Here is a 17,128-nt window from a genome sequence, read left to right as displayed (position 1 = left end):
GTACTGCTGATGATTTAAAAACAAACAAATTTCAAGGCATTTAAAAAAAAAAATGATTTTTAGGATGTGGGCCTCGCCAACTAAGCCAGCATTTATCGCCCATCCCTAGTTGTCCCTAGAAGGTGGTGATGAGCTGCCTTCCTGAACTGCTGCAGTGCCTGAGGTGTCGGTACACCCACAGTGCTGTTAGGGACAGGATTCCATGATTCTGACCCAGTGACAGTGAAGGAACAGCGATCTGTTTGCAAGTCAGGATGGTGAGTGACTTGGAGGGGGATCTCCAAGTGCTGGTGTTCCCAGGTGTCTGTTGTTCTCGTCCTTCCAGATGGTAGTGGTCATGGGTCTGGAAGATGCTGCCTTAGGAACTCTGGTGTGTTGTTGTGTCATCGATGGTGGAGGGATTGGATGCTTGTGGAAGGGCTACCAGTCAAGTGGGCTGTCTTGTACTGGATGGTGTCGAGCTTCCTGAGTGTTGATGGAGCTGCACTCATCCAGGTGAGTGGTGAGTATTCCATTACACTCCTGACCTGAGCCTTGTGGATGGTGGACAGGCTTTGGGGAGTCAGGAGGTGAGTTACACACCACAGGGTCTTAGCCTTTGACCTGCTCTGGTAGCCATGTGTTTATATGGCTAGACCAGTTCAGTTTCCTGTCAATGGTCACCCCCAGGATGTTGATAGTAGGGGACTCAGTGATGGTGATGCCACTGAATGTCAAGACGATGGTGGGAACCTCTCTTGCTGGAGATGGTCATTGCCTGGCACTTGTGTGGCTGGAATGTCAGTGGTCAGCCCGAGCCTGGACACTGTCCAGGTCCAGCTGCTCTTGGGTATGAACTGCTTCACTATCTGAGGAGTCACGAATGGAGGACGTTGTGCAGCCACCTGCGAACGTCCCCACTTCTGACCTTGTGACAGAAGGAAGGACATTGATGAATCAGCTGAAGATGTTGGTCCTCGGACACTTCCCTGAGGAACTCCTGCAGTGACGTCCTGCGGGTGAGATGATTGACCTCCAACCACCACAACCATCTTCCTTTGTGTTAATGATTCCAACCAGCATGCAAGGGATGATCCACCTGATTCTGATATGGGTCTCTGTCGAGGACTGGGAGTGGGAAGGGGCCAGGGAGCGGGTGAGACCACAGTCAGTTCGATGCTGAGGTGAGTGAAGGCAGTCCTGGAGCCTGACAGCTGCATCCGAACTTGGCAGTGTGGGACCCAAGACCCCAGGGAGATGTGTTAGAGGCAGGCAGGCAGGATGGGCTCAGGTGAGTGATTTTGGCTGGTATGGAGGGTTCATACACGTACATACACATGTACCATGCATGCAACATATGCATGACCCACGCAGAGACGCATGCAGAACACACAAACACACAAAGATACATCCACACTAAACAGTTACATATCCCACATGCACAGAGACACATTCATTAAACAGAGGAACATAGGCACATACACAGATCCCTACAAAACCACACATCCGACAGACACATGCACACAGACAGAACAGATGTATGTGCACAGACTGACACACAAAGGTGCCCTGTACATAGAAATCAGAGAGAGAGACACCAAAAACAGGTATAGACATACACATGGACACATATCAAACACAGACACGCATGGACATAATGATCACACCTAAAAGACAGACGTACAAAACAGGGTCAAACACACACACAAAACATCACGCTTTACCTTCAAATTCATTTTCTCTGAGGATCAAAATATAGACCACCAGGTTGCAATATCTTTAACCCGCCACCAGGTGGCGGGTATACTCACAGCACACGGGAATGCAGAGCAGGCCATTCTGCCCTCAGATTTCTGCTGCACCATTCACTGAGCTCAAAGCAGAGCTGATTGTAACCTCAGGTGCACATTCCCTCACAACCACAGCAACCTTTCATCCCATTCTTCATCTGATGATTATCTAAATATCTGTCTTTAAAATAGTCAGACTGCTTCCATGGCCTGTAATTGGTTTTCATGTCCTGTTGGCCCTCACCGAAGCTTACAGATGTACCACAGAAGGCGTGTGTGTCTCGGCTCGGTGCGGCAACTGCTCTGCCCATAGGTCATGAAACAGGAGAGAGTTGTGGACGTGGCTCAGCACATCATGGGAACCAGCCTCCTCTCCATGGACTCAGTCTACACTTCCCACTGCCTCAGTACAGAAGCCAACAAAATCAAAGACCCCACTCACCCCGGGCATTGTCTCTTCTCCCCTGTCACAGAGTGGAATGGGCGAGTCTAGGATCAGAGGGCACAGCCTCTGAATAAAGGGACGTCCATTAAGAACAGAGATGAGGAGGAATTTCTTTAGCCAGAGGGCGTGAGTGAACCTGTAGAATTCGTTGCCACAGGTGACTGTAGAGGCCAAGTCATTGGGTATATTTAAAATGGATGTTGATGGGTTCTTGATTAATCAGTGTCAACGGTTATGCAGAGAATGGGGATGAGAGGGATAAAAAATCATCCATGATGGAATAACGGAGCAGACTCGATGGGCTGACGGGCCGAATCCTGGTCCTATGGTGGTATTACAGCGCAGGGTGTCGGAGTTTGTAATTCAATGACCATGTCGTTTGTAAACAGTTTGCACATTTTCCCGCTGACCGTGCGGTTTTCCTCCCGCATTCCAGAGACTGGTTAATTGGTCACATGGGTGTAACGGCGGTGCCAGCTCGTTGGGCCGGAAAAGCCTGTTGCTGTGTTGTATTTCTAGATAAATAAATAATGCTACCAGCCTGTGATGCTGCTCTAAGCTTTCCATTGTACCTGTCAGTACACGTACCCCTGCATCTGACAATGAGCTCGCCTTTCATTAAAGACACAAGAAAGCAGCACCCATCACCAAAGATGCCTACCATCCAGGCCCTGCTCTTTCCTTGCTGCTGATCAGGAAGGAGGTACGGGAGCCTCGGCACCCACACCACCAGGTTCAGGAACAGATATTACCCCTCAACCAGAGGCAATCACTTCACTTACCTCAACACTAAACTGATACCACAACCTCTGGACCCACTTCCCAGGACACTACATCTGGGTTATTTTTCTTATCTCTTTTATTTCTAAATATTTGTCACATTTTGTCTGCCTTTGTGAGTAGTTTTGCATTGCAAGAAGATGAATCTTTGAGACTTTGAATCCCTCCAGCCCCCATGGCGGATTAAAGACAGAGTGGAGATCTCAGCCGTATTAACAATTCTGCTTTATTAAACACACATTGGAACAGCTTCCAGAAATCGGTCCTTTATTGCAACATGAAAAAAAATCGAAGTTACAAAACTCTCTTTCAAATATAAGTCACATAATTCCACTGAAGACGGTTGATACTCTATGGTCAGGGCTCACACATGTTTTGAATCTAATTTCTCTCAGGGTTTATTAATTAATGCAGGTTTAATTCATTGTTTTAAACACAGTTCAAATAAATATATTGTATCTAAGACCTGTATTATAAAAATATCTGTTACTTCAAAAGAAAAGTACCACACACAAAATGCTGGAGACGCAGCAGGTCAGGCAGCTTCTATGGAAATTAATAAACAATCAAAGTTTCAGGCCGAAACCTCGAATGGTTAAGTCTTGATGAGGGGTCTCAGCCCAAAATGTTGACTGTTTTCCATTTATCCTGAGTTGCTCCTATGGACCTGCTGAGTTCATTTTGTGTGTGTTACTCTGGATTTCCAGCATCTTCAGAATCCCTTGTGTTTATACTTCGGCCAGATTTTTGGTTTGCCTATATTACCCACTCCAAATGAACCTGGCTGGCTTTGTTTCGGGACGCCCTGAGGTGGCACAAGAGCTGGAATCTGACTAGGAAGGTGACGATGGATGGGAGCCATCGGGGAAAGGAGTGTGCCGGATAGAGTCGGACGGGCAGAGAGGTTCCAACATCTGCAGTCTCTTGTGTCTCCGAGGAAGTCAGAAGGATGTGATTATACTGGAGGGGACATTGAATTGTGGCACTGAATGTGGTCAGATCTCAGCATGCAGTTTTGGTCACCACACCGCAGAAAGGCCATGACAGGGAGGGTGCCGAGTAAATTTACCAGGGTGCTGCTTAGGATGGAGCTGGGGGAGAGATTGGATTGGCTGAATTTATTTTTCTTGGGGTGGATGAGGATGAGGGGAGTATATAACATTACAAGATGGGGTTAATAGTGGGAAGTTTTTCACCACAGCAGAGGCTAAAACAGCTTTGGGTTAAAGCATACAGAGGAAATCCAAAGATATTTTTCACCCAATTTACATCAAACAGCCTGCATATTGTTGGGAAGACAATGATGGGGGAAACCAGAGCACTCGGGCGGGGGGGGGGTGTGGAGGGAGGGGGAGGCAGGTTGAGTGGGTAGTAAAAAAGGCAAGTGCAATTCATTTTGAGAGGGGTAGAATATAAAAGCAAGGATTTCATGCTGAGAGTTTGAAAGGCTTTGGCTTGCCCACATATGGAATACTGTGAGCAGTTTTGGGTCCCGTATCTAAGAAAAGATAGGCTGGTATTGGAGAGGGTCCAGAGGTGGTTTACAAGAATGATGAAAGGGTTAATGTACGAGGAGCATTTGATCACTCTGGGCCTGAACTCGCTGGAGTTTAGAACAATTGTGTGGGGAGTTGGGGGGAGGGGGAAGGAAGGAAAGATCTCATTGAAACCTACTGAATATTGAAAGTGTGGACATTAAGAGTTTCCAGTAGTGGGTGAGTCTAGGGCCAAAAGGTACAGCCTCAGGATAGAGGGATGTCCATTTAGATCAAAGATGAGGAGCAATTTCTTTAGTCAGAGGGTGGTGAATCTGTGCAATTCATTGCCACAGACAGCCGGGTATATTTAAAGCGGAGGTTGATAGGGTCTTGATTAGACATGGTGTCAAAGGTTATGGGGGAAGGCAGGAGCAGGAAAATAAATCAGGCATGATAGAATGGCAGAGACTTGATGGACCGAATGGCCGCATTCTGCTCTGATGTCTAATGCTGAGGTTGGGGCGGGGTGGAGGGGAGAGAGATGCAAGGGAATGTGTAAACGGAGACAGAAATGGAACCTAGGTCCCTGAGGCAGCGAGTCAGTGTCTCTGCCCGCTGTGCCACTGTGAAGGTGTCAGACCCAGTGGTGAAACTTTCAGCCAGCAACCCAGTCCACCTCTGCAGTATCCCAAACACGGGGATTCTCTTCCCCATTCCCTCCTGCAGTCCTCTCCCTCCAACTGACCAAGGTAGCGTGGTGGGGGAGTGGGGAAAGGTATGCAAAGGTATCTCCTCTCCACACCAACACCCTGCACAGAGATTCGTTCTATAGGCAACACGAAGCAGCAGTGGTTTCACATGGAAAGCAGTGAGCGGGCAGGGAATTGCACACATCATTGCCTTTACTCGTGGCTTTGATCTGTTCCGCCTGCTGCCCTTGATGGGGGGGGGGGTTGGGATATTGTTTGGCACTGTGGGTCGCAGGGCTCAGGGGCTTGGGGAGGGGGGAGAGACAAGGTGATCCAGGCGACAGGGAGGCCGTCAGTGCTTCACAAGTTGTGCAGCTCCTGCAGGGTCTGGTCCAGCATGTGGTGCATGTTCAGGTTCTCCTCCTTGTTCCGAGCGAGTTTATCTGCAGGAGGAGGCAGGAAGACCAGTATTAGGAAGGTAAGCACGTGGTAGGCATTGTGGAGAGTCGGCAGCTTTAAGTTATTGGGTGTTAACATCTTGTCCTGTGCTCAGCACAGGGAAGAGGTGCCAGTAATCTTTACTGTCTTAGCAAGTTAAGGAGGATCCGCCTGTCACGAAACACACTTCAACAAACTTTTACAGACGTACTGTTGAAAGGGTCCTGACCGGTTGCTTCTCAGTCTGGCATGGTGAAGAAAGTCTACAGAGAATGGTGGATACAGGGAAAGCCCTCCCCACCACTGAGTACATCGACATGCAGCACAGCCACAAGAAAGCAACATCTGTCGTGGCCCCACCATCGGGCCAGGCTACTACCGTCCGGCAGGAGGTACAGGAGCATTGGGTTCCACTCCACCAGGTTCAGGAACAGTTATTACCTTACAACCATCAGGCTCCTGAACCAGTGTGGATAACTTCAATCACCTCAGCAATGAACTGATTCTACAACCTGTGGACATCAATCTGCAACTCACGTTCTCAGTTATATTTTTCTCTATTGGCACAGTTCTTCTTCTTTTGCATATTGGTTGTTTATTTTCCAGTGTTTGTTTATGTATAGTTTTCAGAAATTCCCTTTTATTTCTTTATTTTCCTGTAAATGCTTGCAAGACAATGAATCTCAAGGTTAACTATGGTAACATTCACACAGTTTGAGAATCAATTTGTTTTCACTTTGGATTTGAGTGCGCAGAAACATTCAAATTTGAAGACAAAGTAAGCAAGCAGCGGACTCTGCCCCCCTCCCCCCTCAGAAGTTCTGCCTCCAAAAATGTTGAGGGGGGGGGGGAATGAATCAGTCATGATTGAATGGCAGAGCAGACTCAATGGGCCAAATAGCCTAATTCTGCTTCTATCTCTTACTCCCACCACACGGGCTACATTGTCTTCTTACAGATGCCACCATGCAGGTGGTACAAAAGTCTGGTTCAGGAACGGCTACTTCCCTTCTACCAGTCAGTTCTTGAACCAACCGGCACAACCCCGAACACTGGCTCAGTACAGCAACACCGTGACCACAAAGAACTTTGACTTTTTTGATCTAATTGTGTTCTTTTTCACAAACATTGTGCATAATTTATGGTTTTCTTATCTGACGCTTTGACCACTGTTCTAAATCTCTTCTACACTCCTTCAATCTCATTTCCATCTTTCTTGTAGGTGGGTGACTAAAACTGCACTTAATACTCCAAATTAGACCTCACCAACATTTGATATAATTTCTACATAACATCCAAATCATTGATTTATGAGAAGTTTTCTTTACGACCCTATCTACCTGAGACTCAACTTTCACCACATTATGGATCTGTATTGCCAGATCCCTCTGTCCTACTACACTCCTCAGTGCCCTACCGTTCACTGTGTAAGACCTACCATGGTTGGTTCTCCCAAAGAGCAACACTTCACAACTGTCTGCATTAAATTCCATGCGCCATTTTCCCAGCTGGTCCAGATCAGCTACAAGCTTTGATAGTGTTCCTTGCTCTCCGCTACACCCTCAAACTTGGAGTCATTCGCAAGTTTACTGAGCTGGTTTTCCACATTATCATCCAGATGATGACAAACAGCAATGGATCCTTGTGGCACTCCACGAGTCACAGGTCTCCGGTCAGAGAAGCAACCATCTACTACCACTCTCTGGCTTCTCCCACAATGCCAATGTCTAATCCAATTTACTAACTCATCTTGAATGCCAAGCGACTGAACCTTCTTAACCAACCTCCTATGTTGGACCTTGTCAAATGCCTTGCTAAATTCCATGAATACAACTTCCACTGCTTTGCCTTCATCAACTTTTCTTATAACTTCCTCAAAGAACTCTATATGATTGGTTAGACACGACCTTCCATGCACAAAGCTATGTTGACTATCCCTATCAGTCCCTGTCATTCCAATTCTGGTCCCTTCGAACACCTTCCAATAACTTTCCCACAACTGATGTCAGGCTCACCGCCCTACAATTTCCTGGCTTATTCTTAGAGCCTTTCTTAAACAACAGAACAACATCACTATCCTCCAATCCTCCGGCCCCTCACCTGTGGCTAAGGGTGATTTAAATATCTCTGCTGAGGCCTCAGCAATTTCTGCACCAACGTCCCACAGTGTCCGAGGGAACACATTGTCAGGCCCTGGAACTTATCCACCCTAATTTTCCTCAAGACAGCGAACACCCCTCTCTGTAATCTGCATAGGGTCCATAGCTCACTGTTGCATAGCCTCACCTCTATAGTCCCTGTGTTCATCTCCTGAGTAAATACAGATGCAAAAAATCCATTTAAGATCTCCCTCATCTCTTTTGGCTCCACACATAGATTACCACTCTGATGTTCCAGAGGACCTATTTTGTCCCTCGCTGTCCCTTTGCTCTTAATATGTGTGTAAGCCCGTGAATTCTCCTTCACCTTGTCTGCTAGAGAAACCTCATGTTTTCTTTTAGCCCTCCTGATTTCCTCCTTAAGTGTTCTCTTGCATTTCTTATACTCCTCAAAAACCTCGTTTTTCTTAACCAGGGCTTCGATATTTCTCAAAAACCAAGGTTCCCTAAACCTGTTATCCTTGCCTCTTATTCTGACAGGAACGTACAAACTCTGTATTCTCAAAATTTCACTTTTGAAGGCCTCCCAGTTACCAAGTACACATTTGCCGAAAAACAACCTGACCCAATCCACACTTGCCAGATCCTTTCTGAAATCATCAAAAATTGCCCTTGATCCTATTTAGAATCTCACCCCAAGGACCAGACCTATCCTCTTCCACAATTATATTGAAACTACTGGCATTATGATCACTGGATGCAAAGTGTTCCCTGACACAATCTTCTGTCACCAGCCCTGTCTCATTCCCTAATAGATCAAGTATTGCACACTCTCTCATTGGAACTTCTATATACCTATTAAGGAAACATTCCTGAACACATTTGATAAACTCTTTCCCATCCAGCCCTTTCCAGTATGGGAGTCCCAGCAATATGTGGGAAGTTAAATTACCTACTATCACTACCTTAGGTTTCTTGCAAAAGTCAGTGATCTCTCTACAAATTTGCTTCTCAAAATCCCACAGACTTATGGGTGGTGTATAATATAATCCCATTAATGTGGTCAAACCTTTCTCCCGTAAAGCCGCACTGGATGTGGACTCGTGCATCTGATAATAAACTCAACCTTGACTTTTAGGAAGAATCACTGAGCTGGCTGATGTCAGTGGGCCTTAGTGAAGCAGCCAGAATATTCAAAGACCCCACCCACCCTGCACATACTCTCTGCTCCCCTCTCCCATCAGGCAGAAGGTACAAAAGCCTGAAAGCACGTACCATCAGGCTCAAGGACAGTTTCTATCCCATGGTTACCAGATTCTTGATCGGACCTCTTGTACAATAAGATGAATGGTTGGCCTCACACGATCTTTATCATTTACCTGCACTGCACGCTCTCTGTAGCTTTTACACTTAATATTTGACCTGTTCTAGCTCAGTGCACTGTGTAATGATTTGATCTGTATGAACTCAGAGTGACTCTCCATTGGTTGGGAGCGACCATGGAGATTGCGTCCTTGCTGTCTATGATCAGTCGATACACAAGCCAGGACAGTACAATAAGGAGAGCAAGCTGTTGTCCAGGCAGCAGGCTCCCCTTCTCCACACAGGTGATGAATCCTAAGGAATGGCAGAGACCGATAACAGTTTGGCATCCAGGAGTTGCCAGCTAGCACTGAACTCAACGTAGGACTGTTCCCTCATGAGTGAGTATACCCATGAGGCAGTGGAGGTTTGAGATCAGTTTTCCTTCTCCTAGATGAGCTGCCAACCACGGCTGATGAGCCCCATTTACCAAAACAATATGCAGGGCAAGGTTTTTTACTGTACCTCGGTACGTGCATGAATAATAAACTACCGACAGTCCCAAGCCCTGCTGTGCAAGGAGGAGGGTTGGCCATGGGGGCAAGCAGCCACATCCCGTAAAAACCCAGAGCTACAAAAACACCACCAGATGCTGTGCAGGCCTTGTCCCTGCCAGAGGAGGGATCACCTTGGGACAACGTGAAGGAATGGCCCACGATAGAGGTCTCTGTTGAGCTGCTGTCAGTGGCCTATGGCCCAGTAGGGGGACGGGCTTAAGAAATACCACCCTGTGCCCAACTGTTGGCAAGGGGTAGAATCTGTGGGAAGTTCAGGGGTTGCAACTGCGATACTTCGTTCTGCATTGTTATTGTTCTACCTCAATGAACAGCAAAATTATTTACGCAGGCAGGAGGCGCCGCAGAATTAGGACAAGAACTGTTAGGATGGAAAGCAGCTCCCTCCCCCAGGCTGTGAGATACTGAACTCCCTGTCACCTCCCTGGTCCCATTGCTCACGAAGCGCCAGTAGCACTTTACGGTTTACTTTTTAAACTTATGTCATAAATGTGCCTTACGCTAAATGTCAGCCTTCTGGAATATATTTTAACATTTGTTATTTTTTGTGGTAATATTACTTTGTTTGTTGTGTGTGTGCATTATATGTCCTGCATTGTGCATCTTGGTCCAGAGGAACGTGTTTCATTTGGCAGTGTACTCCTGTATGGCTGTATGACAATGAAATACAACTAGATTTTTATGAACAGTATGCAGAACAAGCTTTTCACTGTACCTTGGTACAGATCCTACTGATCGCTCTCTCCCCAGTCTTCAGTCAGTATCAAAGCAACACCATCACCCCACTCCTTCCCCATAGTCTTATGACAAAGCCAAACTAATTTCAGTGTCCCGCACCCTTCCTGAGTCAACCTCAAAGCTTTCCTCTCTACTCCTGATGAAGGCTCTCAGCCCAAAATGCTAACTGTTTATTTCCCTGACCTGCAGGGTTCCTCCAGTGTTGTGTGTGACACTGTCTGCCTAGCCGGGTGCAGGGATGATGGCAAAATGCTGAAAGTAGTTTTCAAAGACCAGAATTAAAAATAGAATACGTCTCCAAAACAGGATTCCGCAGGTTTCCACCTGGGAAGATGTTGGTTGAACGACTGAAATTTCAATCGTTAAGAGATTGGAAATCAGAAATAGAAAACACAAGCTGCTTAAACACTTGGAGGAGAAACACACACACAATGCTGGAGAGACTCAGCAGGTCAGGCAGCATCTATGGAGAGGAATAAACAGTTGACGTTTCAGGCTGAGAGCCTTCTGCAGGACTCTAATGTTGACTGTTTATTCCTGTCCACAGAAGCTGCCTGACCTGCTGAGTTTTGTGTGCGTTACTCAAGATTTCCAGCATCTGCCAAATTTCATGTTTAAACACTGTTATTGCTTTTTGCAATACCTCAATGCAGTTATTGAGTCACAGAAAAGTACAGAACAGAAACAGGCCCTTCAGCCCATCTAGTCCATGCTGAACCATTTAAACAGCCTACTCCCATCGACCAGAGCCCTCCAGACCTCTACCATCCATGTACATATCCAAACTTTTCTTCAACATTGAAATCAAATGCGCAAGCATCACTTGCACTGGCAGCTTGTTCCACACTCTCACCACCCTCCGAGTGAAACTTCCCCTCGTGTTCCCCTTAAACTTCTCACCCTTCATCCTTCAGGGAAATAAACGAAAACCAATTTCCCCCAGGATCAATAAAGTATGACTATGACTTAATCAATGACCTTGAGTTGTAGTCCCACCCAGCCTCAGTGGAAAAAGCCTGCCTGCATTTACCTTATCTATACCCCTCATTATTTTGTTCCACCTCTAAGATCTCCCTTCAACCTTCTACGTTCCAAGAAATAAAGTCCTAACCTGTTAATTCAAAAATAACTCAGGTCCTCCAGTCCCAGCAACATCCTTGTAAATTTTCTCTGTACTCTTTCCATCTACTTACACCTTTCCTGTAGGAAGGTGACCAAAGCTACACACAATACTCCAAATTAAGCCTCACCAACATCTTATACAATTTCAACATAACATACCAACTCCTGCACTCATACAATGACTTATGAAGGCCAATGTGCCAAAAGCTTTCTTTACGACCCTATCTACCCGTGACACCACTTTCAAGGACTTATGGATCTGGATTCCCCGGTACCTCTGTTCTACCACACTCCTCAGTGCCCTACCATTCACTGTGTAAGACCTATCCTGGTTGGTCCTCACCTCGCACTTGTCTGCTTTAAACTCAATCTGCTATTTTACAGCCTATTTTCCAGATTGACCAGATCACTCTGCAAGCTCTCACAGTCTTCCCCACTGACAACTACACCCCCAATCTTTGTGTCATCCGCAAATATGTTGATCCAGTTAATCACATTATCATCCAGGCCATTGATACAGATGACAAACAACAAAGACCCAGCACCGTTCCCTGCGGCAGACCACTAGTCACGGGCCTCCCGTCAGAGAGGCAATCATCTACTACCACTCTCTGGCTTCTCCCACAAAGCCAATGTCTAATATAATTTATTACTTCATCTTGAATACCAAGCAACTGAATCTTCTTGACCAGCTTCCCATGCAGGACCTCATCAAATGCCAAAAGTCCAGCTCCATCCACTGCCTTGCCTTCAACTTTCTTGGTAACTTTCCCAAAAAACTTGAAGATTGGTGAGACATGACCTACAACATACAAAGTCACGCTGACCATCTCTAATCAGTCCACGGCTGTCCAATATACTGTCCCTCAGAATACCTTCCAATAACTTTGTTTGGTTACATTTTAAAATGATCTGTACGGAGGGATTTCATAGCGAAGTTCTTTTAACTGCATTTCAGATGATACACAAAAAAAAGAGCTTGTATTCCCGGCTTGGCAGAGAAATTGCTATGTGTAAAGTGGGTCTTAGAGAAACTTGCTAGGACAGTGGCTGGGGCATATCACCAGTGGTGAAACGAGCTATGGGAAAACTAGACAGTTCTCAACACTGCTAAATCTCCACATCAATTTGGACACAACAGCCTTGTGCAGTCAGTCAGACTGAAATACTTTATTGAACAAGATGGCCGTGATGGAAGGATGTGGTGTTAAGACAAGCAATGAGGCAGACAAAGGTGTGAAAAAAAAACCTTTCACTATAAACTGGAGATCAAGTGACAAGCACGGGTAACAAGAAGAGAGATGGATTCATGGAAGAGTAGGTGATGGTGGACAAAGGGCAGGAGGGGTGAGGAACCAGACAGGGCTGAGAGGGAGGGAGGGAGGGGGGAGAAAGAGTCCAAGTGTGGGAGCCAGAGAGACACAAAGCAGCCACCCGCAGTCTGGAGCCTCCTGCAAAGGCAACGGGGCGAAGACTCTTGCAGTTCAGTGACAGTGGAGTTATCTGTGCAGAAATAACCAGGGAGACGAGGGGAGGGGGAGGGAGGTGGGAGAGGAAAGAGAAAGAGAGAGACATGACCACATTAGGTTCAGAGCAGGCTCACTTACCACAATCCTGAGGACCTGCCTTTCTCTCTTTTCCCATTCCCCATTCTGGTTCTCTTCTCTTCTCACCTGCCCATTACCTCCTTCCTGTTCACCCTCTCCTTTGCTTTCTCCCCATGGTCCACGAATCCTATCAGATTCCATTTCCTCCAACCCTTTACCTCTTCCACCTATCACTCCCGTCCCACACTCACCCATCACCTGCCAACTTGTCCCCCTCCCCACCTTCTTATTCTGATTTCTTCCCTCTTCCTTTCTGATCCCAATGAAAGGTCTTGGTGCAAAACGTCACCTATTTGTTTCCCTCCACAGATGATGCCTGACCTGAGTATGTAGCTCTGAGGACTGAAGACAAACCCAATCAGAATGCTGTGGCTTTGTCCTGGTGAGGTGCAGCTTGCTGAAGGATCAGGGCACCAGCTCAATAGTCAGAATTTTGATATCCATCTTATGAGGACTAAATGGTGAAGCCAAGTAGAGCACACCACACCTTTCTCAACCCTTGTGCTCTTTGCTGTACCCCGTTCAAGTGCCTGAACACTTAAACCTCTCCCTCCCTTGACCACTACCCTCCCAGCAAGTAGCTTCTGGGGATTTACTGAAAAGAGACTGCCATCATTCTACTTAGTTCCGCCACCCCAACCTCCCCCACTCACCGGCCCTCAAACCCTCACCCTGTGCGCTCCTCCAGCCCTGATCTCCATCGTCCTGCTTTCAACAGCCCTGCAGATGACAACCCAAGGCACAGTAACAGCACCAGCGGTCCAATGCCCACCGCCACCATAAGGAGTCTGTACATTCCCCGTGACCGACTGGGGTTCCTCCCACATTCCAAAGATGTTTGGCTTAGGGTTAGTGAGTTGTAGGCATGCTATGTTGGTGCTGGAAGCAAAGCAACACTTGCGGGCTGTGTTGGTTGTTGACACAAGCAATGTTTCGATGTGACAAATAAAGCTAATCTTTATTAAGTCTCTGAAATCCTCCCCCACATTTCTTTGCTCCTGAGCATGTGAATCTTTGATTTGAAACTCTTTGCTGAGTTACCAACATTGTCTGGTTTTACAGTATTTCAGATTTCCAACATCTGTGGTTTGTCTCTGTAATTTGTTGTGTTTTTATAATTTATTTTAATTTATAATTTTTGTCCATTTGGTTTCTCTCTTCCCCCATGCATCTTCAGAGCATTCATTAGCAGGCAGCCCTGCCTTCCGAGCCAGGCTCTCTTCTCGATGCTGCCCTCAGACAGGAGGTACAGGAGCCTGAAAACTCATACCTCCAGGCTCAACAACAGCTTCTCCCCCACTGCAAACAGGTTCTTGAACCAATCTGAAAAACCCGAACACTACCACAGACTATTTCTTTTCTCTCATCCTGAACTCATGTTATATTTAATTTCCCATGCAAGTTACAGATCTGTTAATTTAACTTCTGTCTTCATCATACTGTACTGCCAGTGACAGCAGTGAACCTGAGCCAATATGGAGACATGAGGTATCGATGGGGGCGAATGAAAGCCCGAAGGTGAAGTCTGCGAGCCTAGGCCACAGCCTGAGGTCCGTGAGCCTGAGTGTCCAGGGCCACCAGAGGCAGCCTGTCCTGGGACTCGAGGCCTATCTGTGAGGGTGAGGGGGTTGGTTAGTTGCAAAGGGTGTGGCTTTGCTCTTTTGGTGTGCTTTTTTTAGTTCTGTGCTGGCCTGCTGAACCCTGTTGATATACTATGCCGCCGCTGGAAAGTGAGGCGACACTTGTGGGCTGGCGCCAGCCACATCCTCGGGTGTGGTGGTTGTTAACGCAAACGATGCATTTCATTGTACATATGACAGATAAATCTGAATCGGAAAACATTCAGATACGGGCAAGGGCTCCACCTACCAGAGCTGGGGGAAGGCAAGAGAGGGTGGGGGAGGGAAACTCTCCACTGTGGGACTTCGGAGATGTTTTTCAGAATGCAGGTCAGTCACAAGGCTGAAGAAATTGAGGAACTCTGCATGGGTGCAGGAAGCAGCACCAATGCAGACGTCAACACAGTGGGAAGAGAGTTGGGGAGTGGTGCTGGAGTAGGTTTGAAACATGCAATGCACTACTTAAAAAAACTGCTCTACAAAGAGGCAGGCATAGCTGGGGCACCCACTCACGTGCCCATGGCTACACCTTTAATTTGTAGAGACTGGGAGGAATCAAATGAGAAGCTGTTTGGGTTGGGTAAGCATGTCTCACGAGGTTTAGGGTGGAGACGGGTTCAGCAGCTGCACAGGGTTATAGTCACCCCATCATGGGAACCAGCCTCCCCAGTGAAGGACATCTTCAAAAGAAGGCAGCACACCCCATTAAGCATGCTCACCACCCAGGAAATGCTCTTCTCCCTTCTCATTACTACCATAAGGAAAGAAGTACAGGAGCTTGAAGACTCACACTCAGTAATTTAAGGACAGCTTCTTCCCCTCCACCACCAGATTTCTGAATGGTCCATGAACACTACCTAACTTTTGCTCTCTTTTCACTCTACTTTTTAAAAATATTTATTGTAACTTAGTAATTTTTTTAATGTATTGCACTGCTCTGCTGCCACAAAACAACAAATTTCACAACATATGTCAGTGATATTAAACCTGATTCTGTCTCGTTAAACTAAACCCTCATCTATCCCCTCCAGTAGAGCAAGAGAGTTGCCACCCAGCCAATATTATTAACACATCTGGTCTGATCGCTGTTGGATGTTCCCAGGCACAGACTACCTCCCTCACTCTACCAACTAACTTCACTGACATTATGACGGGGGCATCACAGAGACACAAGTTCTGTGTGGCTTGTGAGTTCTCTTTCGACTGAGGCAGTCACCCTGCTGACGGTCAGGAACTGTCTTGATGTTAACACAAAGGCTGTAATATCTGACTGTAGTGGACCAGGAGGATTCTGTATACAGAGAGCTGGAAATTCCCATAGGGTAAAGATAGCAGGTTTGTGGCAGAAAATCCCAGCACACAGCTTCCTGTAACTATGGATACTGTATGAATGATCTCCGTAAAAGGAGGAACAATAACATCATTTAGAAGCATTGTGGGTTCAAGGGAGAGTTATAGATTCATACAGGATGGAAAAAGGTCCTTTGGCCGTACTTGCCCATGCTGATCCAATCTGAGTTAGTACCACCAACAGCCTGAAAGACTAGTAATACTTTACTGTATCTGAGGTGGAGTAACAGACCTGTCCCCACCTGTACCATACCCCAGTGTTATACAGTGACAGACCCCGTCCCCACTGGTACTGTACCCCAGTGTTATACAGTGACAGACCCTTCCCCACTGGTACTCTACCCCAGTGTTATACAGTGACAGACCCACCCCCACTGGTACTGTACCCCAGTGTTATACAGTGACAGACCCATCCCCACCGGTACCGTACCCCAGTGTTATACAGTGACAGACCTGTCCCCACCGGTACAGTACCCGTGTTATACAGTGACAGACCCCGTCCCCACTGGTACTGTACCTCAGTGTTATACAGTGATAGACCCCGTCCCCACTGGTACTCTACCCCAGTGTTATACAGTGATAGACCCGTCCCCACCGGTACCGTACCCCAGTGTTATACAGTGACAGACCTGTCCCCACCGGTACAGTACCCCAGTGTTATACAGTGACAGACCTGTCCTCACTGGTACTGTACCCCAATGTTATACAGTGACAGACCTGTCCCCACCGGTACTGTACCCCGGTGTTATACAGTGACAGACCCATCCCCACCGGTACCGTACCCCGGTGTTATACAGTGACAGACCCATCCCCACCGGTACCGTACCCCGGTGTTATACAGTGACAGACCCATCCCCACCGGTACCGTACCCCGGTGTTATACAGTGACAGACCCATCCCCACCGGTACCGTACCCCGGTGTTATACAGTGACAGATTGGTTTTCTCCTGCTGTTATATAGTTACAGAAACCAGCACAATACAAAAGCATGCTTGAAGAAGGGAGGGATACAGTTATAGGGATGTTGGTTAATTATATGGGATGGAGCTGAGGTCACTGGGGAAGTGATTCGACAGTGGACAGTGGGGAGCAGGTGGCTCAGGAGGGACTCGGGAAG

General features: G+C 47.0%; 1 protein-coding gene across 8 annotated transcripts in view; it reads right to left on the bottom strand.

Moving 5' to 3' along the window:
- Nucleotides 1–3,206: 3,206 nt before the first annotated feature.
- The window catches only part of LOC134342982 (tropomyosin alpha-3 chain), a 78,094-nt gene continuing 64,172 nt past the window's right edge, over nucleotides 3,207–17,128 (bottom strand). For 4 of the 8 annotated variants that reach the window (XM_063041747.1, XM_063041745.1, XM_063041751.1 and 1 more), the window contains one exon: nucleotides 12,807–12,938. In XM_063041747.1, coding sequence (XP_062897817.1) covers nucleotides 12,935–12,938 — 4 coding nt within the window. In that variant the 3' untranslated portion in view covers nucleotides 12,807–12,934. Of the gene's footprint in view, nucleotides 5,605–12,573; nucleotides 12,939–17,128 lie in introns of those variants that run through there. The other 4 variants (XM_063041748.1, XM_063041746.1, XM_063041750.1 and 1 more) reach the window with 2 other exon arrangements.

Source organism: Mobula hypostoma, chromosome 2 (assembly GCF_963921235.1).
Source record: "Mobula hypostoma chromosome 2, sMobHyp1.1, whole genome shotgun sequence".
NCBI lineage: Eukaryota > Metazoa > Chordata > Chondrichthyes > Myliobatiformes > Myliobatidae > Mobula > Mobula hypostoma.
Note: the sequence above shows the minus strand (reverse complement) of the source record. Positions and strands in the feature narration are given on the sequence as shown.